This window comes from Amia ocellicauda, chromosome 12 (assembly GCF_036373705.1).
Source record: "Amia ocellicauda isolate fAmiCal2 chromosome 12, fAmiCal2.hap1, whole genome shotgun sequence".
Taxonomy (NCBI): domain Eukaryota; kingdom Metazoa; phylum Chordata; class Actinopteri; order Amiiformes; family Amiidae; genus Amia; species Amia ocellicauda.
The window spans coordinates 16,645,980-16,672,454 of NC_089861.1; the positions used below are offsets into that span (position 1 = coordinate 16,645,980).

At 38.4% G+C, this 26,475-nt stretch overlaps 1 protein-coding gene across 1 annotated transcript in view; it reads left to right on the forward strand.

Annotated features, from left to right (window-relative positions):
* The first annotated feature begins 3,450 nt into the window (after positions 1 to 3,450).
* The window catches only part of fhdc1 (FH2 domain containing 1), a 48,338-nt gene continuing 25,313 nt past the window's right edge, over positions 3,451 to 26,475 (forward strand). The window contains exons 1-3 of the mRNA XM_066718472.1: positions 3,451 to 3,569; positions 16,678 to 17,313; positions 19,460 to 19,521. Coding sequence (XP_066574569.1) covers positions 16,861 to 17,313; positions 19,460 to 19,521 — 515 coding nt within the window. The 5' untranslated portion in view covers positions 3,451 to 3,569; positions 16,678 to 16,860. The remainder of the gene's footprint in view (positions 3,570 to 16,677; positions 17,314 to 19,459; positions 19,522 to 26,475) is intronic.

Here is a 26,475-nt window from a genome sequence, read left to right on the forward strand (position 1 = left end):
TTCACAAGCTTTCACTGGCCAAGAAGGATTCACGTTTTTCCACTAATAGCATTTTTTGTATTCTGTACCTTGATTTCTAGAAGGACAGTAGCTCCCACTGCAAAGTAAGAATGAGGAAATGCTGATATTTCTTATTTTTCTAGGTTACACCTGGAATTGACCCATCACCCAGAAGCACAATTTAACTTTAAATACATAGTTTCATATTCTTAATTTAACATTAGTTTACAAAAAGTTGGCACAAAAGTTAAAACCTCTTTTGTGAGATCTAGCCAAGGAGATGCATGTAAAATCAACATATAATTGAAAGGCATAATACATTAAATACAAGAACAGGATAAATAATAATAGCAGTAGACTATGCCATACTTTACTTGTGAACAAGCATAAATATTAGGGAGCACGGATTTTGTCACAAGCAAATAATTTATATGGAATGATTCGTATTTTAAAGTTCTAGATTCACCTTCACATGTATTTGTTTTTTAAAATCAACATAACATTAACAGCAGACTATATAGGTGTATATGGTTTTGAGAATTTGGGAGTGAAGTTATTCTATCAGTGTCAAAGACAGTGATAGGAATGGATATAAATATCAGGGGAAAACATAAAAAATGCAGTTGACTTCATGCTGACTAAGTGTTTGGAGATACTTATTATAGGGTGCAGATATCCTAGTATATATTTCTTGTACGTAGGTAGTATCCTATTTCTTTTGTTTTCTCAATGTTACATTTAATCATTTGAACAAAGTGCTGTAAGACAAATGGTAAAGATCTTTGTAAATTGGTTGTGCCTCGTCTTTGCCACCTCATGTTAAATGGATTACTAAAATAATACGACTGAAGCACCTTTAGCACACAACTAGAAACAACCAGAAAGGGTTTATAAAACTCAAGAAGGCAAGACTAAAAAAGACATCAGACATTGGTTTACTACAGCTTTATTTGACATTAATTAACTTTGCTTTTCTGTCCTTGTAGGTGTAACTTTAAATGATTTTATATGGGTTATAAAGTGTATTTGCAAGGCATTACATTGTATATTGCAGTGCAGTGTGGTTGTCACATATCTCTTAACAGGTTACAACAATATTCTGTGGTTGTTTATAAAAAAAATTACTTTTTAATTAAGAAATAACTCTCAGGCCTTGTTTTTCTAAAACCCAAAATTAGATTTACAGATAAATAAAAAGATTGTCCCATTAACCCGACCTGTTTTGATGCTTTGTGAGAGGCCTGCCTTCAGGGAAACTCGTATACATACAGAAAACAAAGACTGCAAAGCAGACTATAAAACAACAGGGTTATATAAAGCATACAAGAAGTACCTTTATGTGGAAATATACCTTGGTCAAAAAAGGTGAAAAATATTTCGTCTTTTCGTTAATTACGTTTTAAAATAATCACAGATCAACATAACTTTACCTAATATTTATTGATTCTAGGATACAGATATTGCATGTATAGTAACAACTGCATTTGACAGTAAAGGAACCACCAGCATTTACAGTAATACAAATAAACTGGTTTACCTGAACCTACTGGGAGAACTCATGAGCAGAACGTCTGTACAGTGGAGCGTCGGAGAGGATAGGAAGGTCTTCATGATGAACATGTGACTCCAATTGTGCATGAAGCCAAGTACTATTTATACTATTGGATTTGATTGTATTGCCATTTATATTCCTAGGTACATCTCTTGGTGGTACTTCAATAATGAGAAACCAGCTCATTGTCATATAGAACATTGGAATCCCATCACCTAGGTTGTATTTGAAACTACATACTACCCTACTGCATACTACATACAGCATAAGTACACATTGTATGCCACATACTGATTTTCTGACTAATAAGTAGTACAGTACGCTGCATGAAGATGATTCAAGTGTACTATATATGTCATGTGACCTCATGTGAAGCATGATGGGATGCAGTATTCACTGTAGTGAGCTGTGGTTGTATACTGCATAATTTGGCGAATGTAGCAAGCCATCCGGGTACTTTTACCATTCTTCAAATTCATATACTACGTCCAATATGCATACTGTATACTACTGAAATGTTGGTTTGTAGTACGTGTAGTATGGTTGAATGTGGTTTCGAATACAGCCCGTCACCACTTTGTATAGACACTCTTGCTCCATTTGTCTTGATCTCCAAGAGCAGGGGTTCAATTGGCCTTGTTTGCATTTCACTGGAATTTGTTGTACTTGTAGTCAGAGACTTGACTGAATGCATTGTTCCTACTGAAGATCTGCATAATCACTCAGTAGTAGTAGTTCCTTGATCATGTTAATTTAGAGTGGCCAGTAAAGCAACAGCCAGCCGCTTCTGTAACAAATCGGATATGAATGATCATTGCATTCTATCTCTGCTGGTACCCAGACACTTCCAACTTAAATGAACAAGGTTTTAACTTATTTTCATATACCTCTGTACATAGCATAATGTAACAGTGAAGGAAACAAAATGAATGGAAACAGAAACACTTTAAATACAATATATGTATAGATCAGAGACATATTCCAAATACAAATAACAACCAATACATTGTTTTTATGTTTAAATGGCATCAGGGAGTTTATTTTGGGACATGTTTGTTTGTATTTATGACATTAATAAATGGAGAGTCCTTATAAATATATAGAATATAGCATGCAAAAACAATTGATACTTACAGTGTGTGGATTTGTGTTTCACCTGGTTCATTGTTATGGTGCCTAGAAAACATTTCAGTGCTTTTTTAAATTTCTGGAAGTAATTACAATTACATTATGCTTAATATATATGCAACACAAACCGCACACATCATTCCTCTTCCGTAGATGTATGTGCACACAAATCTTTCATAATGAAGCCTCAAGCTTCAAATTTGAATAAAGATGGTCAATTTAGTGTTAAAAATTTAATTGAGCCTGGAGAACAACCTCTGTTCCGCCTCATGTTTAGTCACAATGGCCATCTTGCAGGCCGTGTATAGGAAGCAAGAGCAATGCAAAAGAGACTTGTTAAACAGATGGAAACATGCAAATCCATTCACTGCAGCATAAAGCTACTCCAATTGTGTCTATTTAAAAAGCTGAAACAACCATAGTACATGTAATGATCAATGATTTGACTTATATATATGCATTTGTATTGTTAAAACATGCCCATTTCATACTGTATATAAAACTGGTGGCTGTACAATACAAACACCACATACACACACATGATTGTATGATTTCCTTTGGACATACCAAACCAGCCAGCCTTGTATATTTATTTGTAGTAAGCTGGTGTAAGCTATGCACACCCCAAGCAGGGGGGTGCTGACGCTGTCCCTTTAAACGGCCCTTTCTTACACCCTTTCTCTACAGGGTGGGGACTGCGTTATCACCTGAGCGCGGCCCTGCGGCCAGCTGCGCATGCGTGGAGCTGGCTGCTTGCCGTGTCCAGTTCCTGCAGGTCTGCGCGGAGCAGCCGGGAGCCACGGAGACCTATTTTAAGGATTTAACTGTAACGCTCAATTCTGCTTGCCCTGACTAGGAAATAACTAGAGATACCGGAATATATTTAATGGTGAGTTACTGCTGTCGATGTTGTCATGTTTTGTTATCTATAACCTACATATATTAATGAACCAAAGTCAGTGGTGCTGTGCAGCCCAATTGATGCCGAAATATTGCGAAATTATTGTTTGACGTAACGTACAGCGTCGGTACATTGTGGGTCAGATGTATATTCGTGTATATGTATATAGATATATACTGCCATGTAGAGGATGTGAAGAAAACTCATGGCAATCATGGCAATGTGAAATTAAAGTCATTTCTTGTTTGGAGTCGCTGTAGCAGGTGCTGATGTTTCCATTACGCACAGCTGCATGAGCAGGTCCAGCTCACTGTGTACTTGTTGTCGACTGAAGCCGTCATTAAATAATAATGTGTTTAACTGTACGGCTTATGACCTTGGCTGAAGTCACAGTATTGCATATTTCCTTTTTTTATAGTGTTGCGATACTGTAAGGATTTGAAATGGTTTTATGTTTTCAGAAGGCAGTTCATTGATCAGTAAGTGGAAAAAAAGCCCGACCTGATTTGTATTGTTGTGTGTGAGTTGGTGAAGAGTAGTTAGATACAAGCATTCATATAAAACCCAACAAAGCCAATGTGCGGGTGTGATGCCAGCCTCTCAGCCCGGGTCCCCGACTCCCTTTGCACCACGACTGGCATAGAAACGCAGCCCTTCCCTTTAAAGCGTACAGATACAATTCATAGCACTTTTCATGTGTGTTTCATTAGCTCAGTCTGAGTCAGTGTGTGCAGTCCATAGATCAGGGTTTCTTTTTTAAATATCCCTAAGGACATCAAACGTAGGCCTATGAATAAGCAAACTGATTTTGGTATAAGAAAATAGTGTTCACGCTGCATCTGACAACATCTTTCTGACAATAAGGAAAATACAATTAGTTCAACTCAAAAATGTTGATCATGCTTTTAACATGATGACCTCATGATAATGTAACACGAAATTTAAATAAAGTGGACGGTCATGCTTGCCATTGACTTTTGAGATACTGGATTAGGTGTGATTATGAATGGCCATTGACTCATTCAAAGTTAGCCACACGCCTTCATTGTTTTATGTCTTGGTCATTCGGCCCACTCATCTTAGTTATGACTTACATATAACTGAATTAATAATATAGTTCTTGTTTTTTTATGGTAAAGAATATTACACCTGTAAGAAAATGGATGTGTGAATTGTGGTTTATGATGCTGTTTTAAATAAATGACATGAACAACGTTGTTGTTTCTCTCCCATATATGACTACTGTACACACCCTGCTGTGTGCTCACCTTTTCACATGGACCAGGGCACCCCTGACCTCATCCTCAATGTCATATTTTGTTTCTATGACTTGGTTTGTTCTTGGCCCTGGAAAGACACGTTTATGTACTGATTGCGGATGTATTTTATGTAGTAGCTGAATGCCATGTATTCAGCTTTAGGGGAAGACAAGTCAGTGATAATATGTCAACGTAGCGTGCCCTGGGCCAACCAAAATGTATCTGCGTGACGCAACTCAAGTCAAGAGACTCGAGTGCCAAACTGTACTGTTTCAAAGGAAATGTCGCCTATTAGCAGCACTAAAGAAAATACAGACATCAAAAATAGGTTAGATGACTTCACAAGGCAAACAGTGGTTTCTCTAAATTGTTTTAATTTCACTCTGTCATAACTATCTAACCAAATGTCCTCAAATGTACTTATGAATTTCGCTAGGTTAATGAGTTATAATGAAAACAGTTCAAACTACTCTATAGTCAATGTAAATAAAGTGCGTAGCTGGTAAACTACTCTACATAGTTGATTAATCTGTCCCCTGCTGGTTTGCAACCCCCCCAACACCCCCCTCGTCTGACAACAACACAAGAACCCCCCCCGGCCCTGGGCTGCCCTAGTAAGTGTGACAGTTCACTTCCAATTCAGTCATTTTCTGATAAACCTTTATGAGACATTGGGAAAAGTGCTAGGTGGTTTCAGACATCATTTGACTAAGGTAGGTCAGTAGCTCACAGTGCTTATTCTTTGCTGATCTACTTTCATTGCTGCCTAACAAATTAACATCGTTTTATTGCTATTAAACTATTATTATTATTATTAATAATAATAATAATAATAATAATAATAATAATAAACTATTACAAATCATTAAAATATTATTGATTGATTTGACTAATTTGATTAAGTTTGATATTATAAATGTTCTGTATGTATATAAGGTGCTTGTAAGAATCTGTTCAAGCAAATTGCAGGTTTAGTGATCAAGTAGCCTACACTTAATATTTTGTAACTGAAATATCATGTTTGTGTTGAAAACATATTAATTTGGAGTTCTGTGAACTTGGAGAAGGAACCCAAAAAAAAGGAGTGTTGTGTTTACAATTATTGCTATTATATTTTGTAAGTTGCCCTGGACAAGGGCGTCTGCTAAGAAATAAATAATAAATAATTATAATTATTATATTAATATCCTTTAGTTTTTCCACCAGGTTTGTATTTATGACCTTGTAGCATGCTAGCTATACTTCACAACTTACAAAACAATTGTCAACACTTCCTATGTTAATATCAGTTAATATATGAAGTCTTATGAGTATTATGTATAATTTCACAGATAAAATGAATATGTATATAAATGCAATGCTGAAAATTGATTGGCCCACATCAGCCATGTTTCTTATTGCAGTTAAACATCAATACTTTTTAGGGAATGATAGACTAAAGAAATGTGTTCACCCTGGACTTAAAGGCTAACACAGAAGGATCTTCCCTGACATTGGTCGGCAGATAATCCCAAAGTTTTGGGGAACTGTGACTGAATGTTCACCTGAATTAATTTTACACATTTCATGGACTATCAGGTAGCAAGCATCCTGGGACTAGAGTGTTCAACGGCATCACGCAAAAGAAAAACAGTTTTTAGAAATTATTGCATTTGCCATTGCAGTCAGAGATGAGGATATTTGTAGTCACATTGTAAAGGAAAGAGACTTTTGAAATAAGGTGCAACAATATTTATTCATAAAAGCACATACAGTGGCTCTCGGGAGTATTCACCCCTTGGACTTTTCCCGATTTCATTGTGTTACAACATGAAATCAGAATGGATTTAATCAGGAGTTTTAGCCACTGATCAACACAGAAAATGTTCATAATGTCAAAGTGAAAAATATAATCTGCAAATTGTTCTAAATTAATTACAAATTCAAAACAAAATAATTGAATGCATAAGTAATCACCTCCTTTGCTATGAGCTGTGGTGAAACCAGTTGTCTTTAGAAGTCACATAATTAGCTGAATGGAGTCCACCTCTGTGCAATTAAGGTGTATCACATGATTTCAGGGAGGCCACCAAGAGACTTATGGCAACTCTAAAGGAGTTACAGTCTTCCACGGCTGAGCTGGGAGACACTGTGCATACTGCAACAATAGCCTCGGTGCTTCACAAAAGTGGCCTTTATGGGAAAAACCTGGTACCTGGTAAAAAAACTGGGAACCTTGTAAAGATAGAGGGCAAAATGGATGCAGCAAAGTACAGAGAAATCCTGGAAGCAAACTTGCTGAAGTCTGTAAGAGACCTGGGACTTGGGAGAAGATTTATCTTCCAGCAGGACAATGACCCCAAACATACAACCACACTGGAGTGACTTAAAAACAAAAAGGTCAATGTCCTGGAGGTGCCCAGTCAAAGCCCGGACCTCAATCCATTTAATAATATGTGGAAAAAGTTGAAAATTTGCAGTTCACCAAAAGTCCCCATCTAACATGATGGAGCTTGAGCAATTTTGCAAAAAAGAATGAGTAATAATTGCTGTGTCCAGATGTGCAAAGCTGGTAGAGACTTATCCACATAGTCTCATGGCTGTAATTGCTGTCAACGATGCCTCTACCAAGGGGGTGATTACTTACACATTCAAGTATTTTTGTAATTAATTTAGAACAATTTGCAGATTTTATTTTTCACTTTGACATTATGGACATTTTCTGTGTTGATCAGTGATTAAATCCTGATTAAATCCATTCTGATTTCATGATGTAATACAATTAAACGTGGAAAAGTCCAAGGGGGTGAATACTTTTGCATGCCACTGTAATAATTTCACTAGTTAATTACACTGCATGTAAACTCCCCCATAGTTACTTCCTCTTCCGGACCAGGGTGGTGACAGAAGAGAGAGAGTGATTCTTACACACCCAGCTCATAGTCAGCTTGCAAAACAGACACAAGCACATACTTTGGGGGAGTTTATATGAAGCGTTATTAACTCATAAAATAATTATGTGCATGAACATTTGGCCCGGAAACTCAGGCAAATCAGATTTGTAGCCAAAAGAAAAATGCTGCAGAGATTATTAAATTAAAATGCCTTATCTAAAGACATCTGTAAAAAAGATAATCAGACAGCTATATTTTGTGCTAGTGCATGTTTTTGTGTCGGAAATAGTGAATCAGTGTAAATCGGAGGAATATATCCTGTGTTCAGTGTATTTTTACTACTTGAAAGTAGTAAATACTGAAGACACCAGAACACAGTAACCTTAACATTTGGGTTAACTATAATAAAAAGACTCCATTCCACAGTTCAGAGTTTGTGTCAACATTATATATTAATAATAATAATACTATTATACTGAAAAAAATAAATAATAATAATAATAATAATAATAATAATAATAATAATAATGGATCAATTGCAACTAGAGTTAGTTTGGAGCTGCATACTAAACATTGGATCATCTCCAGTATGCTGGTTCAGTTCAATGCATTTGACCCATTAAACCTAATAAATAATGCATAATAATTTAAACTTATGTTGGTTAAATGAACCCAGAAAATGCTTGTTCCTCCATGATACACCAATTTTGCAAGCTTTTTGGGGGTGTTTAGCATTTAGCAAATAAAAATCGAAAAAACAGCCAATCTTCGTTGAAACATTTGTTTTACATTTCCATTATATTGCACAACACTTTGCTGTAAAGATCGTCGATAATGAAACAATAACATGTAGAATAACGCAGTGGTGCCACAGGCATGCTGGCCAATGGGGGATAGTGCTCTTTCATAAGAAACATTTTTTTATTAGTTATATTGTATATTTTCAAAATACATTGTTTAAATGTAATTTTAAATGTAATTAAATTTAGATGCCATTTTCTCAAATGCTCTAGTCATCACAAACAAATACATTATTGAACTAAAATGGCTAAATTATTTTCTGCCTTACTTGCTCATAAGCAGAATTTAGACTTATAATGTGTGTCTTGATAACAAAATAAAACGTTTAGATCATTATTTACTATTTTGTCCCATGTCGAGTTTGAAACGCTCAGTGTCATTAAGCACACATTTTTGCCCATCATAGTATTGAATATAAACTAGAGTCATGATTATAGCCTATTATCAGATGCATATTACCACACAAATATAGGGTTGGTCTCGTAAAAAATTGGATGAAAATTCATGCAGTGTTTCTCATCGGTACATGAAAAGGACATAAGTATTCAATAAGAGCATTTATTCTGCATAAATAAATAAACTACTGTTGGCAGATACATTCTGCACAGAGCTGCACAAGTCCACAGATCCCATTGGTGGAGCAGCGCAGAACTGCGGAAATCTGCGTAACACGAACACGACCACAGATCTCAAGCACTGTTTGTTATTAGATTCACTGTTCACTGTTTCACTCTGACACATTTTTGTGCAAGTCTACACCAGAAAAACATCAGAAAGAAATTACAAATAACCCAAACAGGTAGCAATCAGACTCTCATGAACACCCACAGATGCATTATTATTATTATTTATTTCTTGTACAGGGCGACTTACAAAATATAAGCGCAATACAAAGTGCAGTAATACAGTGCAATTCAAAGCATAATACATTTTACAAATTCACAATTTACACAAGTGTATAAGAGATATACAGTAAATAATATACATCCCAGAATGAAAAAGCTGATAAGTGCAGACTAGATGTTAAGTCAAAGTTAAGAGCTAAGGGAAAGGGAGCATTGGGGAAATCAAAATAAACACTACAAGTGCAAGTAATGCAAAGACAAGAGTATGACAAAATGTTGTATAAGTGCAATCTTACAAGAGAATAAATGACAAAATTACAAGTAGAGTCTGAGAAGATGTGTTCTGAGTAATTGCCGGAAGGAGGTCAGGGACTCAGTGTTTTGACATCAGTGGGAAGGTTGTTCCTCCACTTAGGGCCAGGGATGAGAAGGAGCTTGCAGACATTGTGGATATGTTAAAATGAACATATAAGACAACCAGGATCACAATATAATAACAATATAACAAAATAACAGGAAAAATCTGTTATCACAAATTAGACACTTCAAACAAAAATGCTCGTTCCACTCCTTACACATAGTAGCCTTCTAAATTTAGCAACTATTATTTTTCCGCCAACAGTCAGTTATGTATGCAGAATAAAATGCTCGAATTGGGTGCAGAGTGCAAAAAAATATGTCCCTGTTAGGTAGCGATCGAACATGATTTTTGGATACCGCGCTTGCAGAAACATTTTAATGATTGCATAACACTGCATGTATTCTCAACCAAATTCGTACTGAAATGACCCTATATTTGTGTGGTTATATGCAGCTGATAACATATCCCAACTATGTAGTTTCTACTCAATACTATGATGTGCAACAAAAGTGTGTGCAATAAAGACACCAAGTGTTTCAAACATGACGTTTGGGAAAAAATGTGTTTTGTTTTTGGAACTATTGCCAAGTTGGTGATCACCCCCAGTGGTGCATATTTTGGGAGAAAATACCGATATATATATATATATGCACTGTTCAGTTAATGGCATTACATGTTTGTTTTTTTGTTTGTTTGTTTTTTCTCAAATATAATAAAGCTGTGCTTAATACCCTGCATCCAGTCAGCAGTTACCCCCGCTCTATAAGTACAACATGAAGACTGAATTCGTACATGATTGTATCAGAGGTTACTGTAAGATTCTTTATTTTCTAGTGAAGGATCATTGGTAGCACACATGCAATGGAGACACTGATATACACTCACCTAAAGGATTATTAGGAACACCTGTTCAATTTCTCATTAATGCAATTATCTAACCAACCAATCACATGGCAGTTGCTTCAATGCATTTAGGGGTGTGGTCCTGGTCAAGACAATCTCCTGAACTCCAAACTGAATGTCTGAATGGGAAAGAAAGGTGATTTAAGCAATTTTGAGCGTGGCATGGTTGTTGGTGCCAGACAGTCCGGTCTGAGTATTTCACAATCTGCTCAGTTACTGGGATTTTCACGCACAACCATTTCTAGGGTTTACAAAGAATGGTGTGAAAAGGGAAAAACATCCAGTATGCGGCAGTCCTGTGGGCGAAAATGCCTTGTTGATGCTAGAGGTCAGAGGAGAATGGGCCGACTGATTCAAGCTGATAGAAGAGCAACTTTGACTGAAATAACCACTCGTTACAACCGAGGTATGCAGCAAAGCATTTGTGAAGCCACAACACATACAACCTTGAGGCGGATGGGCTACAACAGCAGAAGACCCCACCGGGTACCACTCATCTCCACTACAAATAGGAAAAAGAGGCTACAATTTGCACAAGCTCACCAAAATTGGACAGTTGAAGACGGGAAAAATGTTGCCTGGTCTGATGAGTCTCGATTTCTGTTGAGACATTCAGATGGTAGAGTCAGAATTTGGCATAAACAGAATGAGAACATGGATCCATCATGCCTTGTTACCACTGTGCAGGCTGGTGGTGGTGGTGTAATGGTGTGGGGGATGTTTTCTTGGCACACTTTAGGCCCCTTATTGCCAATTGGGCATCGTTTAAATGCCACGGCCTACCTGAGCATTGTTTCTGACCATGTCCATCCCTTTATGACCACCATGTACCCATCCTCTGATGGCTACTTCCAGCAGGATAATGCACCATGTCACAAAGGTCGAATCATTTCAAATTGGTTTCTTGAACATGACAATGAGTTCACTGTACTAAACTGGCCCCCACAGTCACCAGATCTTTGGGATGTGGTGGAACGGGAGCTTCGTGCCCTGGATGTGCATCCCACAAATCTCCATCAACTGCAAGATGCTATCCTATCAATATGGGCCAACATTTCTAAAGAATGCTTTCAGCACCTTGTTGAATCAATGCCACGTAGAATTAAGGCAGTTCTGAAGGCGAAAGGGGGTCAAACACAGTATTAGTATGGTGTTCCTAATAATCCTTTAGGTGAGTGTATATATATATCCGTCTCTCACACACACACATATACACACTCTCTCTTTCTCTCTCTCTCTCTCACACACACACACACACACACACACACACACGCATACTTTGGAAACTGCAGTTGATATTGACATGCCCGAAACACTGCAGCCTTGTCCACTTATTCAATTCAGCCGCTTTGACAATATTGCTACCGTTATCAGTTGTGAAGCAAACTTGTTGCTCCTCTCTCAAATTCCAAGACACAAGTGCGTCATGTAATCCATCTGCGATGATCTCCCCTGTGTGTTCATTCGGAAAGTAACTGGTTTGCAGACAAGCGGATTTCAGCTCCCAGCCATCAATGTAATGAATGGTAAGACTGATGTAGGGTTCGCAGGTTCGGCTCGTCCATAGATCGGAAGTGGTCGCGAAATGCGTTATCTGAGAGAGCTTCTGTGACAGCTGTTCTCGAACTTTAAAATACAGTTTCGGGAGCACATCCTGGGAAAAATATTTACGGCAAGGCAAATTGTATCGGGGGTCGATTGTGTTTAGCAGCCGTTTGAAGCCAGGTTTTTCCACGGTACTGACAGGTATCATATCTTTGAAACGTGACCGCCGATGTAATTTCTTCCCACTTTTTACTATTTCTTGCTTATGGCACACCGCAAGAGAATGAATCGACCAGCTTTATTTGTTTAGGGACGACAGGCCTACCAGATTTTTCAGCAGATGAAGAGGCCGAGGCTAGTGATGATGGCTTCCTTTGGAAGCAGTCATTGCTAATGACCAACTGTATAGCACTCTTTCCAACACAAAATTGCAGTGATGAAGATCAACAGGACGGTACGTCAAAGGGAGGTGGTTCAAGCAGTGAGAGAGCCAAGTAGGACTAATGCGCGTCCGATGTCAAGTTAGCTTCCAAAGTAAGGGAGACTGCTCAGTGAGCGTTATATACACTGTATAGGATTATATAAATGTTATCAATCCATTTATATTTCTAAAGCAATGTAGGACCAGTAGGGCTCATGTCACAGGAAGGGCATATACCATGTATACCATTAGGATCATTGTCATGCATCGCAAAAGAAGCGGTATCTATACTGTCATGCATAGGCCAATATAGGGGCAGAAACTAATTTAGACTTTAAAACCTGAAATGCAGTATCACAAGCTTCAGTCCATAATCCCTCCTGGATAAACCCAGAGTCTCTCTTGCCCTTCTTGGATATCCTAATGAGCTCCGCCATCAAATGGTGAAGGGTGCGGCCACTCTAGCAAACCCCTCCACAAACCGCCGATAGTAACTGGCAAAAGCCAGAAAAGACCACAGCTCTGTTACATGACTTGTTACATTCTGAAACTGCAGTAGTTTTTTCAGGGTCAGTTGCCACCCCCTCAGATGAAACCACATGGCCTAGATATTTGACCTTGTGTTGGAAAAAATGGTATTTGCCATGCTTCACTTTCAATCCCTGTTGCCTCAATTGCAAAGGCACCAACTCCAAGCACTTCAAATGCTGTTCGATAGAGGAGGAAAAACTGACCACATCATCCAGATATAGCAACAAAGAGTGAAAACTCTGGTCACCAAAATCCGTTCCATTAGGTGCTGAAAAGTACCCGGGGCATTGCACAGTCTGTATGGCATGCGGTTGAATTCAAATAGCCCAAAAGGCGTACAAAATGCAGTATTTGCCCTATCCCCTTCAGCTACGGGTACCTGGTTGTAGCCACTAACTAGGTCCAGGGTGGAGAACCATTTAACACCAGTTAGAGCATCCAGAGACTTCTCTATACGGGGCAGGGGGTAGGCATCCTTCCAGGTGTTAGCATTCAGTTGGCGGTAATCAACACACATTCGGATGCTGCAATCTTTCTTCTGCACAAGCATGATCGGGGAGGAGTTGGGGTTGGCGATCCGGAGGTAAATTCGGAGGTACCAGATCCGGATCCGGCTTGTTCCGGCACAAATTAAGCCCTGGTGGTACCTCTGACAGAGGAATTTCATGCTGTATCAAACTAGTGCAGCCCAGGCCAACCTCATTCACTGCAAAGACCATCCTATATTTAACTAGGAGATCTTTTACCAGTTTTTCATCCACTGGATTAAGCCGAAGGTTCCGAACACCTCTCGTGCGCTAAGTCATACTTCTCTAGTTCCTACATTAATTACAGGGACATGGGCAAGACCCCCTACCAGTTATTAGCGCTAAGGATACCAAGAGTCCTTCTGGTAAACTACCCTTTCCTGGAAGCTGAGTCTCAAAAAGGGCAGACCACTGGTTGGAATTACTCCCCCAGGGCAAGTGGCCTCTACCCATGACATACTACCGGCGGGAATGCTAAAAATGGCCTTCCATTGTACTTTTAACTTACCCTCTCTAAAGGATTCAGTCCTTGCCTCAGTCTGCTGACATTCTTTCAATACCTGCTTCCAGTCGGGGTCCACCTGCGGCGCTGGGGAAGAAGCAAAAAGTGCTGATTAAATAACTCGGTTTAACAGGCACTGATTATATTCATGCCCAGTAGCCCCGGGATAACACCTTTTCGCTGCTGGCTGTAGATATCGGGGGGGGGGGGGGTCTTTAACAACCAACACCCCGCAGTGTGGAATTAACTTCCCCAATACTATTACCTCCAGCTCCAGGTACTACATAAGGAATCTTCAGTCCATTGGCTGCTTTAAGCTGAAGCCAACCACAATCAGGCAAACGCTCCCGACCCCAAGATGAAAAGAAACCCTCTATGACTGTGGTTACCATGAAACCGGTGTCCAGTAGACAAGAGACATTAACCCCGCCCATAATAACATTAACCACTGGACAATGGCCCACCAATCGCTGGAACGATGTAGGACACACTGGAGCTGTACTTCCTGAGCCCAATACGCCTCCCTTCAATGTTTGACTCCATACATCAGAAGACACTAGTTTTCCGCCAGCCCACTAGTACTCCTAGACTGTGGCCTAGTCATGCCAGCATCTTGGCTTTCAACCCCTCCCCGCACTTCTTGCCCTTGATGACAATACCGTGCAATATGACCTGATTGACTACGCTTCAGACAAATTGGACACCCAGAGGGATCAAACTGATATCTAGAGTTGGCCTGGATTGAGTGTTGTGGGCCCTGCCCTGGCCCCCACCTTTCCATAGCTTTTAACAGTCTATCCAATTGCATTTGTTGTCGGGAGATCACACTTTTCAACTCATTCAGCTCCGAGACATTATCCGACTTAACAGATGCCAAATTTAGGTTGCAGACGCACATAAGAGGTAGAGCACCCGTATACTTATGACAAAACTTCTAAAATCTTGTCTGGATCTTCCCTTTCCTCCCGAGACTGATATCGTATTTCGGCACGTGCTTTCCCCAATGGTCAAACAAGAATAAAGCCTGGTCAGTGCGAGACATATGCCGAGCTCCAATACTCAAGTGAGTCTCCTCTACCCACTCCTCTATAGAGAGAGTACTAGCTGAACTGATGCCCCCCTGAGAATTTTGGACACTTTCTTTCTCTGGGAACATACAGTAGACGCTCTACAGGGCCCTCTCTGGGACTAGACCAGCCAGCCTTGCATTAGCACTAGAAACCACTTCCTTCTCCCAGGCCAGGTGTATCATCATCAGCTTTTAACTGTTGCAGTTGGTCCCGCAGGCTAATCAATTCTAACTCTTGCTCCATAATTTTGAAAATCTACTGTAGCCAGGGATATAATTACTTTCTCCACAACTACCATACCCCAGGTCATGCAATTCTTCCCAAAACTTGCTCTTCTTTGTACCAACCAGTTTCTTTTTTTTTTTCTAAAAACACACACACAAAATAATCCTATATCCCTAACTGACAATTACACTGCTTAAACTGCACCACTGTGCATAATCCAATCACACAGTGCATAAATCTCAAATAAGTGTAAATTAACTTAATCTAGTGGTCAGAAACACCAAGCGCTAAACCCCACACTTCTCAAGTGACCTGTTAAAGGGTATACATAAGTATACAAGTTTCAAGCGCAAAGTTGCACTAACTCCACAAAGAGATTGCAAAGTATAGTCTTAAAATAGATAAAACCCACTAAAAGAAACAGTGACTGGTACGTCTGGATTCCTACAATAAAAACAAGAAAAGAGAGATTATCAAACGCCAGCCACGGCTTATTTAAAAACAAGCTACCAATAATAAAAACAATACCTCAGTCGATCAGGAAATAATGCACACGCCCGTCCTTTAACACTGATCAGTACAAAATATAACAAGATCACGCTGGGTTTAAGTGGTGTAGTCACTTACCAAGCCGCAGGTGGAATACCAACTGGAAAACTTGGGAAAGAAGGCTGCAACAGGGACTGCCTCATTTAGCTATGAGCTGCAATCTCTACCACTAGAACCACTGCAAGGTGTATAAGGCAGGCAATCGGGACCTAATTGACTAAATCGTCCAAAAACTGGTGCAACCACTTATCCCCGGGACTACCCAGTCTCACCCGCTACACATGGTAAACCTTAAAACCAGTATTCCGCCCAACCCTAGCTAGATTAAATTAAAAATTGACCTTTACAGATCAGTTTATCAGAGCAAATGAAGAAATTGCAGATTTAATCTCATTGAGCATAGTGTGTTGTGAATCATTGTGTTTTTTGAAAAACATGCGATTGTTAAAAATGTGTTGCTCTGTGCAGTGTTTTTAGTGATAACATTTTTACATATTTTATTTTGGGAAAAACAGTATTCCACACTGGCATTTGTTCTCTTAAATAATCTGTTACAATTTAGAGAAAGAGGCATGGCCTATACATACACCCTACATTGTTTGGTATAAAGCATGCATATTATAATAATTTTGATCAATTTTAGTATTAACTTGTTCTTGCTTTTTTGTTCATCTTTTGCTATAGCCCAGTACTCTTGGGATGCTGAATAAGGGACCCCATTTACAAGTTACATTGGTGAGTCAAAGATGAAAGAGCATTTGATCAACTCCATTATCACATTTTGAAAAGACATTTCCATACACCTTTTTCTCCTACCTCTGATGCTAATGCCTTCATTGTGCCATAGTGGCATATTGATTGTATGTTATGAATAATTTTTCCCTTGACAATGAAAAAGAAAATTACAATATTAATACCACTGTTGTGATGCCTGGAAACCCACCTGAAACCACATCTGTCTCGGGCAGTAGCCCAGGAGTTCTGACTCCCCCTACCCCCCCACCACCACCACCACCCCCACCCCCACCACCTGGAATCCCCCCACCACCACCACCTCCTCAACCAGGAGAGGATAGTCCATTTCATGGCTTACGCAACAAGAAACGGGTCCGGAGCTTTTTCTGGAAGACCATCCCTGAGGATAAAGTCCGTGGCAAACCCAACATCTGGACATTGACGGCAAGGCAACAGCAATACCAGATTGATGTCAGAACTATTGAGGAGTTATTTGGGCAGCAGGAGGAGGGCAGGTCTGGTGCAGCAGGGGCTCGGCACTCCACAGGTGGCTTCAGGACTTCCAATAAGGAGACCAGTGAGGAGGTGAGTGATGTGGGGTTAGCATAGCAGTTTCAGTAAAGAATTTAAAATGTGATTCTTGGGATATGTTTTAGAGGCCTTGCTGACAACATGATCCTGTAATTTTTAAGCTATACCTCTAAATCTTTAAAGACTGAAAGCCTAAACCTATTATTATTACAACCAATACATTATATATAAACTCACCATTGTTCAGGGTTGCCTCTCTAAATCTTATTTTTTATGCTGCTTTTGCCTCCTTTGTTGTCTTTGTTGAATGTCACAATGTCCCTTAATCTGCCACAGAGAGTACAAATTTAAAATGTTATAGGGCCGCTATCTGTTGTAAAATAAGAAGTTAGAAAATGCAGTCATGTAGAGCATTGGTTCCCAAACACTGGTCTGGTGCACACATTTGGTGCCGGTCCCCAACACATTTCATCGATCACATTCATTTAAAATCCACATTACAAAATCCATCAAAATATTAAGAGAATAATTCTAAATGCTTCAGGTGTCCTGTATTTTATACACCGATCAGCCATAACATTATGACCACCTGCCTAATATTGTGTAGGTCCCCATTTGCCGCCAAAACAGCCCTGACCCGTCGAGGCATGAACTCCACTAGACCTCTGAAGGTGTGCTGTGGTATCTGGCACCAAGACATTAGCAGCAGATCCTTTAAGTCCTGTAAGTTGCGAGGTGGGGCCTCCATGGATCGGACTTGTTTGTCCAGCACATCCCACAGATGCTGGATTGGATTGAGATCTGAGGAATTTGGAGGTATTTGAAGTCAACACCTTGAACTCGTGATTTATCAGACCAGGCCACCTTCTTCCATTGCTCTGTGGTCCATTGTCCAGTGGACAGGGGTCAGCATGGGCACCCTGCCTGGCCATCACAATTTGGCCCTTGTCAAAGTCGCTCAGATCCTTACGCTTGCCCATTTTTCAGGCTTCTAACACAACAACTTTGAGGATAAAATGTTCACTTGCTGCCTAATATATCCCACCCACTGACAGGTGCCATGATAACGAGATTATCAGTGTTATTCACTTCACCTGTCAGTGATCATAATGTTATGGCTGATCGGTGTATGCTATACCAATGTATGTCTGCTGTATAGGCCTATTTCATGTTTTGGTGGTCCATGATACTTTAATACAACACATAGAGATTTACTTATATCAACCTTTTTGAGTGAAGTAAATAAAATTGACAGGGGTGTGAAAAATATGGCTTAAATATATCTGGAAATCAGGTACATCACTGTATATTGTTTGTCCCCACCCTTTCCTACTTGCACTAGGAACTGAAACTGCTGGTAGTATTTACTTGTTATTTGCATAAACCCTTGAGATTAAAAGAACAGGTTCCTGCTAGCTCCTGCTGTCAGGGCACCAGGGGTGGTTCTCCCCACAGCTCCACACAGCTCATCATTTATATTTGCCTTTATATATGCTTAGGGCTTTTAAAATGCTTCTATTTCCTGGTACAGTCATTTATCAATAGCTTTTCTCTGCTACGATGGTCATGTTTTATGGGTACAGAAATTGATACCCATCTCCAATTTTTAATTAAGTTTTTTTATTGTCTTAAATGTTGACAGAAATTATTTTTTTCCTTTTGACTTTGTACATTTTAAGCTCAGTACTAGCATTCTTCATGTAATAGTATATAAGGCGAATCTCAATAAGCGTGTAGTTATATTTTAACTTAGCTGAGCAGTTTCTGTGCATTGTGTCTGTGCCATATGGAATTTCACCCGTCTTCTGTGGTGTGATGCAGTATTAATTGCAGAACAGAGCTTGTTCTGTTGTCAAGGCACCAGGCAGGTCTAAGGTCCAGAATAACTGGAAATGCTCTGTTGACTAGCCTCACTTCAAAACAGAACACATGTTTTGGTTTAGAGGGTCATATCTTAATATTGCATTTCCCCATTATCACAGCACAAGAATTTCCCTTGCACCTTTTCTTTAACCGAATCTCTGATTTGTTCTAAAAATAAATGTTTTATGTAGTTTTTACAGGTGCATATATTGCACACCTAGCTAATCATAAACCAATGGTTGGAGAAAAAAGAACCAAACCCCATAAGAGAACAATACGTTTACACAATGTATACTTCTGTTTTCAAGATTTTGCTTATTTCAATGTTTTGTTTTAGATCTGTATTCTGGATTCCAAGAGAAATATGAATGTGGGGATTTTCCTGAAACAGTTCAAGAAGTAAGTCTTCCTTTTTATATTTCATTATACTTACAATGCTGGGAATGAGTAAATTAACTATCAGTAAGCACACTCAATGTACTTCCAAATTGCTTTGAATACATTTACTTGTCAATACAAAGGTCACATAGGAAAATCAAGTCTATGCATTGAATGGTTTTCAGAACACTTTTTCAAATTCTGCCTGTACTTTTGCCTTCATAAGTAAAAAACAGGTGTACTATATGATCTTTCTCTCACTAATGTGCAGTCTGTTTAGTAGACAAAGGTAGTAATGACCTCTGGTATTTCTATTTATTTAGCTGACTTGTATTATATAGATGGAAGATGGAATAATGGAAGATTATGTAGCCTTTACCTTCAGTTACACACAAATAATTCAGCTGTAATCCCAGATCAGGCATAATACAATTGTATTGTTCTAAAGTACAAATCTGTTGCCAATTTTACTAGATTAACTGAAGAAATCAAGAAGACCATTTTATACAGTGGAATAAAAAATGTGGTGATATTTGTTTGCTAACCTCATTTCTAAATAGATTTGCTAATTCACAAAAAAGTCAGGATAACTCTGATGGCGTAACAAAATAATACAATATTCTTTAAATTAGTTGTAATTAGGGTGTTAGAGTTACTTTAATTTTGTAAACATTTAGACATTTAAAATTTAAAAAACAGTTTAAACTGTCATAGCCCAAAGTACTTCAGCTAGGAGGTGTTAATTGAGGGTTATGGAAATGCCATCCTGTTGGTATCACTAAAATTTTATCTGTAAATATAACAATAAAATAACAGTTTTTTCATATTGTTTTGTTTTAAAACATAAAAATATGTGCTCGTGAAAGAAAGAAAAGATGGCTGACAGCTCTCGATTGATGTAGCACGTGGCAGCGGGGCATTTTTGTAATCTTATTTGAGAAATGAATCCAGGATCAATTTAAATCAGCAGCATATCAATTACGATCACATCTCTGTGCCAGATCCTGCCCTAGTCATAGTAATAGACTGTAAATTGTGCTTTAGATTCATGTAATTCAGCATCATTCCTGTGCTACCACTGTAAGTTCTACATTTTCACATTTTGAGCTTCGTCCCAAACCGCTTCCTTCTCCCTTCATTAAGTGCAGCCTTCGTGTGACGTGAGAACAGAAATGCACTGTGGCACACCCTTCAACACTCAATCCCAGACCAGCTTTGCAGTGTTTGTTTTTTCCCATGATTGGGGTTAGTTTGCTACACGCAACTGGATAAGCTTTAAAGTTTATACCTCTGTCCCTGTTTTTCATAATAATAATATATTTGAAATATGTTTGCCCACTTATATAATGTAATTAGGTAGCTCCTCTGGTTCGATGTGGTCGATGTCTTTCATGATTTTGGAGACTTGAATCAAGTCCCCACGTAGTCTCCTCTGTTCCAGGGTGAAAAGGTTCAGTTCCTCAGTCTTTCAGTAGGACATTCCCTTCAGACCTGGAATAAGTCTGGTTGCTCTCCTCTGAACTGCATCTAGAGCAGTTCTCGTGTCCAAACTTTTTTCACAGTTGGCCAAATGTGAAAGTTTGAGGGGCCACATACAAATCAAAGAATATAATTAAAATATAATATAAGTAAAATAATTTGAATATAATGTAAATTAAACATTTTTCTTAGAAAACCTGCTCACAGACACAATAACATTATAGCTGTGGTGTGAACCAAGTATGAAATCATAGAAAATAAAGAGTACGGGTAGGCCTAAATAAAAAAGTTCTTTCCATATTGGTATGCCACATAACAGTGACAATATTGTAATGTAATTAAGAGCCTACTAATCACAGCATCACAATCATCATAGCATATATATAAAAAAAGAAAAAGAAAAGGGGGGGAAAGGACTTATCCCCCCGATAGCCTGATAAAAACATAAGGCTTGTCTTGGGAGAATGTACCCACTGGTGTTGCAACTAATGTGAGCAGTGAAGCTGTGACTTGGTCCCAAGTATGTCATTATAATCAGGTGAAAAGTTGGTCGTTCACTCACAGAATGTCCCATAGATGGGAGTCAGTCAAGCTGGTTCTCACATGACTTTTGTCACGAGAACATCTGCTCACAAATATACATTGAGCCGAACAACCTGAGTATCCTCTTTGCATGGGGATTTAAATGAGCGAGCCCAGTAGGGTCCAGGCTGCGGTAGAACTGCGCAATATGTTGCTGCTGTTGGCGACTGTGAACCGTGTCATCGCACTGCTTGTTTTCTTGTTAAACAAAAATGCCTTGTGGCTGTTCCTACCACAGAGTACTCTGATATGGAAAAAATAATAAATAAATATGCGCTAATATTAGGCTACATAAACCTACCTAATATTATAATAATTATGTTTTCTGATCGTACTGCGTGGCATAATCTTGCATTTGAGTATGATTATTAATAAATATATACAAAAATAATTGCCCTGCGTGCAGATGCTAGATTATTTGAAGAAATTGCATTTATTATTTAGTTATTATTGTTAAACAGGTAGGTATGTAGCTTAATATTAGCGCATATAGGTCTGATCATGTTGTATGTAATTAAAATGTACATTGGAACAACGAAAACACAATGGAAATGCAATATGTACCATTGTTAAAGGCAGTATTAATTCAATGCAACATGTAAATAAATAAAACTGTATATTTTACTTATATTCCACTGTTTCATGTTGAAGATCTTGCATAACATTTACAAACTCCCATACTGTATTATCTTTTCCTGGTTTCGGTTTCCCATTTAAAATAATTCTAATCTGTCACAAGTCCTCTGACTGATTTTAAACATTGCCTTAGGTACCTGTCAGAACGTTGAGGATCAAGCATACACGGAAGCAGTTTTAAAAGTATCCATTTTATCAGCAAGTCTATATATAATCACTTGAATATTATACATATACACAATGTCATAGGTTTGGACGTGTCCCCTAATCCTGTGGAGCCAGTAATGCATTAATGTAACACAATTAATGACAATGCAATATGATGCGCCTGATTGGGTAATTCTTTTGGAAAATTCACACATGGGCCACATTTAACTTTAATTTACAGACCATTTCGCAGGCCGTTTATCAATTATAAACTGGTCGTATCTGGCCCACGGACTGTAGTTTGGACACCCCAGCTCTAGAGGAAAGTGTGGTGCCAGATGAGGTCTAACTAGTGCATTGTACAGTCTGAACATTACTTCCCTTGTTTTAAATTCTACACTTTTGACAATATACCCTAACATTCTGTTTGCCTTTTATTGCTTCCCCACATTGCTTGGATGGAGAAAGTGAGGAGTCCACATAGACTCCTAGGTCTTTCTCATGCGTTACTTCTTCCAGTTCTATTCCTCCCACAGTGTAATAATAGTGGACATTTTTCTTACCTACATGTAATACCTTGCACTTGTCCACATTGAATTTCATCTGCCAATAACTGATCATTAATATAGATTAGAAAAAGCAAAGGCCCTAGTACTGATCCCTGTGGAACTCCACTAACAACCTCACTCCAGTTAGAAGCAACTCCTCTAATCAACACCCTCTGTTTCCTAGACATCAACTAGTTCATAATCCATTTACTTACATTGCCCTGAATGCCTACAGCTTCCAATTTGAGGATCAGTCTTTGGTGTGGAACCTTATCAAAAGCTTTTTGAAAATCTAAGTATATCATATCATATGCTTCACATGATCCACAGCTGCAGTTCAATAAACTCAATATGTTCAATAAACTCTAATAAATTAGTAAGACATGATCTGCCTTGTCTAAACCCATGTTGACTATCACCAAGAATATGGTTTTCATTAAGATCCTACAGACTGATTGGTCTGTAATTTCCTGGCTCAGTTTTGTCCCCTTTCTTGTGGATTGGTATGACATTTGCTGTCTTCCAGTCAGTTGGCACATCCCCTGTTCTAAGTGTCAATTGGAATATTTTAGTTAGCTGCCTATAAAAAAAATCCCTCATTTAATTATGAGAAATACTTTTTTTAATATAATTTTTTATATGCTTATCTTAATGTATTTTACACTTATTGTATTTTGTAATGTTACTTTGATGGCAGAATGTCAGAATGTCGCTATGATGCTTCAATTTATTTATTTTAAATAGTTTTTGTTGTATACCTTAACATTGTGTCTGTCCCTTAGTTTCCAGGTACTAATGAAATTATATTTAGTATGTTTAATATACAGTTAAAATATATATGTACATTTTAGAATATTTACAATCTTATTTTTAATGAGGATAAGATAATTTTAAAGGCGAACTGCACATTTTGTTTTACCTTAATTCTATTAGCTGTATATATTGTTTTAAATATGGCAGTCACAAATAGTCTGAAGTGAAGATATATTTTGGAATTTTTTTTTTTTTTTAACAAATAAGCTCTCTAGCAGACCACTAACTAACAGTATCGCAGGGTGATCAGTGATGTATCTGTGGCCCTGCAGAGAAGCATGTGGTGAGGCTAGGTGTCTGTCTGACACTTGACATGTAGGCAATCAATCTGTAGAGTCTGCAAATTTAAAAATGGAAGTAAAAGCATAATAATGATAATGATACTATTAATAATAATAATAATAATAATAACAATAATAATAATAATAATAATAATAATAATAATAATAATAATAATCACCATATTTTCCAGCTGTACCTGTGAAAGGCATTATTTATAAAACACGTTTTGTACTATATCTTGGGCTTTCAAAATATGACACTGAATTTGACCTTTGACCTTTCCTTCAAGAACAAAAATGTACTAAAATAACTCCTATGTTCTCCTAGAAACAAGGCTCAAAGCTACAATCTGACTTTAGATTTGTAAACAACATAATATTTTTACAGCTGAAATAGTACAAGCACCAAAGTGATCAAGCTGCTTTAAAGCTATAATTATTTAAAATGTGTTTATATATTAACATGCAGAACTCCTTGCATTCATCAGATAGGCCTACTTTTTTAAATGGTCTTAAATGTCTGTTTTAGAACACAGATTAAGTTTTTAGAAACTCAATCTAGTTTAATAATTGCTCTAATAATTGTAGTATATGTGATGTTGGTGATCTTGACATTTTTTATTGTGATTATTTTACTGAATATTTGATTCCTGAATTAGCTATGAATGGACTTAAATCAATTATATTAAAGTTCAATTACTATTAAGGGGCGAAATTTCAAGAATGTTGAGTATACACTCACCTAAAGGATTATTAGGAACACCTGTTCAATTTCTCATTAATGCAATTATCTAACCAACCAATCACATGGCAGTTGCTTCAATGCATTTAGGGGTGTGGTCCTGGTCAAGACAATCTCCTGAACTCCAAACTGAATGTCTGAATGGGAAAGAAAGGTGATTTAAGCAATTTTGAGCGTGGCATGGTTGTTGGTGCCAGACGGGCCGGACTGAGTATTTCACAATCTGCTCAGTTACTGGGATTTTCACGCACAACCATTTCTAGGGTTTACAAAGAATGGTGTGAAAAGGGAAAAACATCCAGTATGCGGCAGTCCTGTGGGCGAAAATGCCTTGTTGATGCTAGAGGTCAGAGGAGAATGGGCCGACTGATTCAAGCTGATAGAAGAGCAACTTTGACTGAAATAACCACTCGTTACAACCGAGGTATGCAGCAAAGCATTTGTGAAGCCACAACACGTACAACCTTGAGGCGGATGGGCTACAACAGCAGAAGACCCCACCGGGTACCACTCATCTCCACTACAAATAGGAAAAAGAGGCTACAATTTGCACAAGCTCAGCAACATTGGACAGTTGAAGACTGGAAAAATGTTGCCTGGTCTGATGAGTCTCGATTTCTGTTGAGACATTCAGATGGTAGAGTCAGAATTTGGCGTAAACAGAATGAGAACATGGATCCATCATGCCTTGTTACCACTGTGCAGGCTGGTGGTGGTGGTGTAATGATGTGGGGGATGTTTTCTTGGCACACTTTAGGCCCGTTAGTGCCAATTGGGCACCGTTTAAATGCCACGGCCTACCTGAGCATTGTTTCTGACCATGTCCATCCCTTTATGACCACCATGTACCCATCCTCTGATGGCTACTTCCAGCAGGATAATGCACCATGTCACAAAGGTCGAATCATTTCAAATTGGTTTCTTGAACATGACAATGAGTTCACTGTACTAAACTGGCCCCCACAGTCACCAGATCTCAACCCAATAGAGCATCTTTGGGATGTGGTGGAACGGGAGCTTCGTGCCCTGGATGTGCATCCCACAAATCTCCATCAACTGCAAGATGCTATCCTATCAATATGGGCCAACATTTCTAAAGAATGCTTTCAGCACCTTGTTGAATCAATGCCACGTAGAATTAAGGCAGTTTTGAAGGCGAAAGGGGGTCAAACACAGTATTAGTATGGTGTTCCTAATAATCCTTTAGGTGAGTGTATATCTTGTTTGATTATCAATTGAAATGGCATTTGCATATTATTTGTCATAATAATTATCTGCTTGTTTATGTAGTAATTGCCATATATTGACTCTGGATTAGGGAGTAATTGTCTTAAATTATTGATGTGGTTGGTGTAGTTCCTTCACCCCAGATTGGAAACAAACGGACAAAAAATGTTAGCGCCTGTATAAACCTTTTGCTTAACATATATATATATATATATATATATACAGTACTGTGTAAAAGTTTTAGGCAGGTGTGAAAGAATTGGGGTCGTTGTCATGCTGCAGAATGGATTTGGGGCCAATCAGATGCCTCCCTGATGGTATTGCATGATGGATAAGTATCTGCCTGTACTTCTCAGCATTGAGGAGACCATTCATTTTTACCAAATCCCCAACTCCATTTACAGAAATGCAGCCCCAAACTTTCAAGGAACCTCCACCATGCTTCACTGTTGCCTGCACTCATTTGTGTACTGCTCTCCAGCCCTTCGGCAAACAAGCTGCCTTCTGCTACAGACAAATA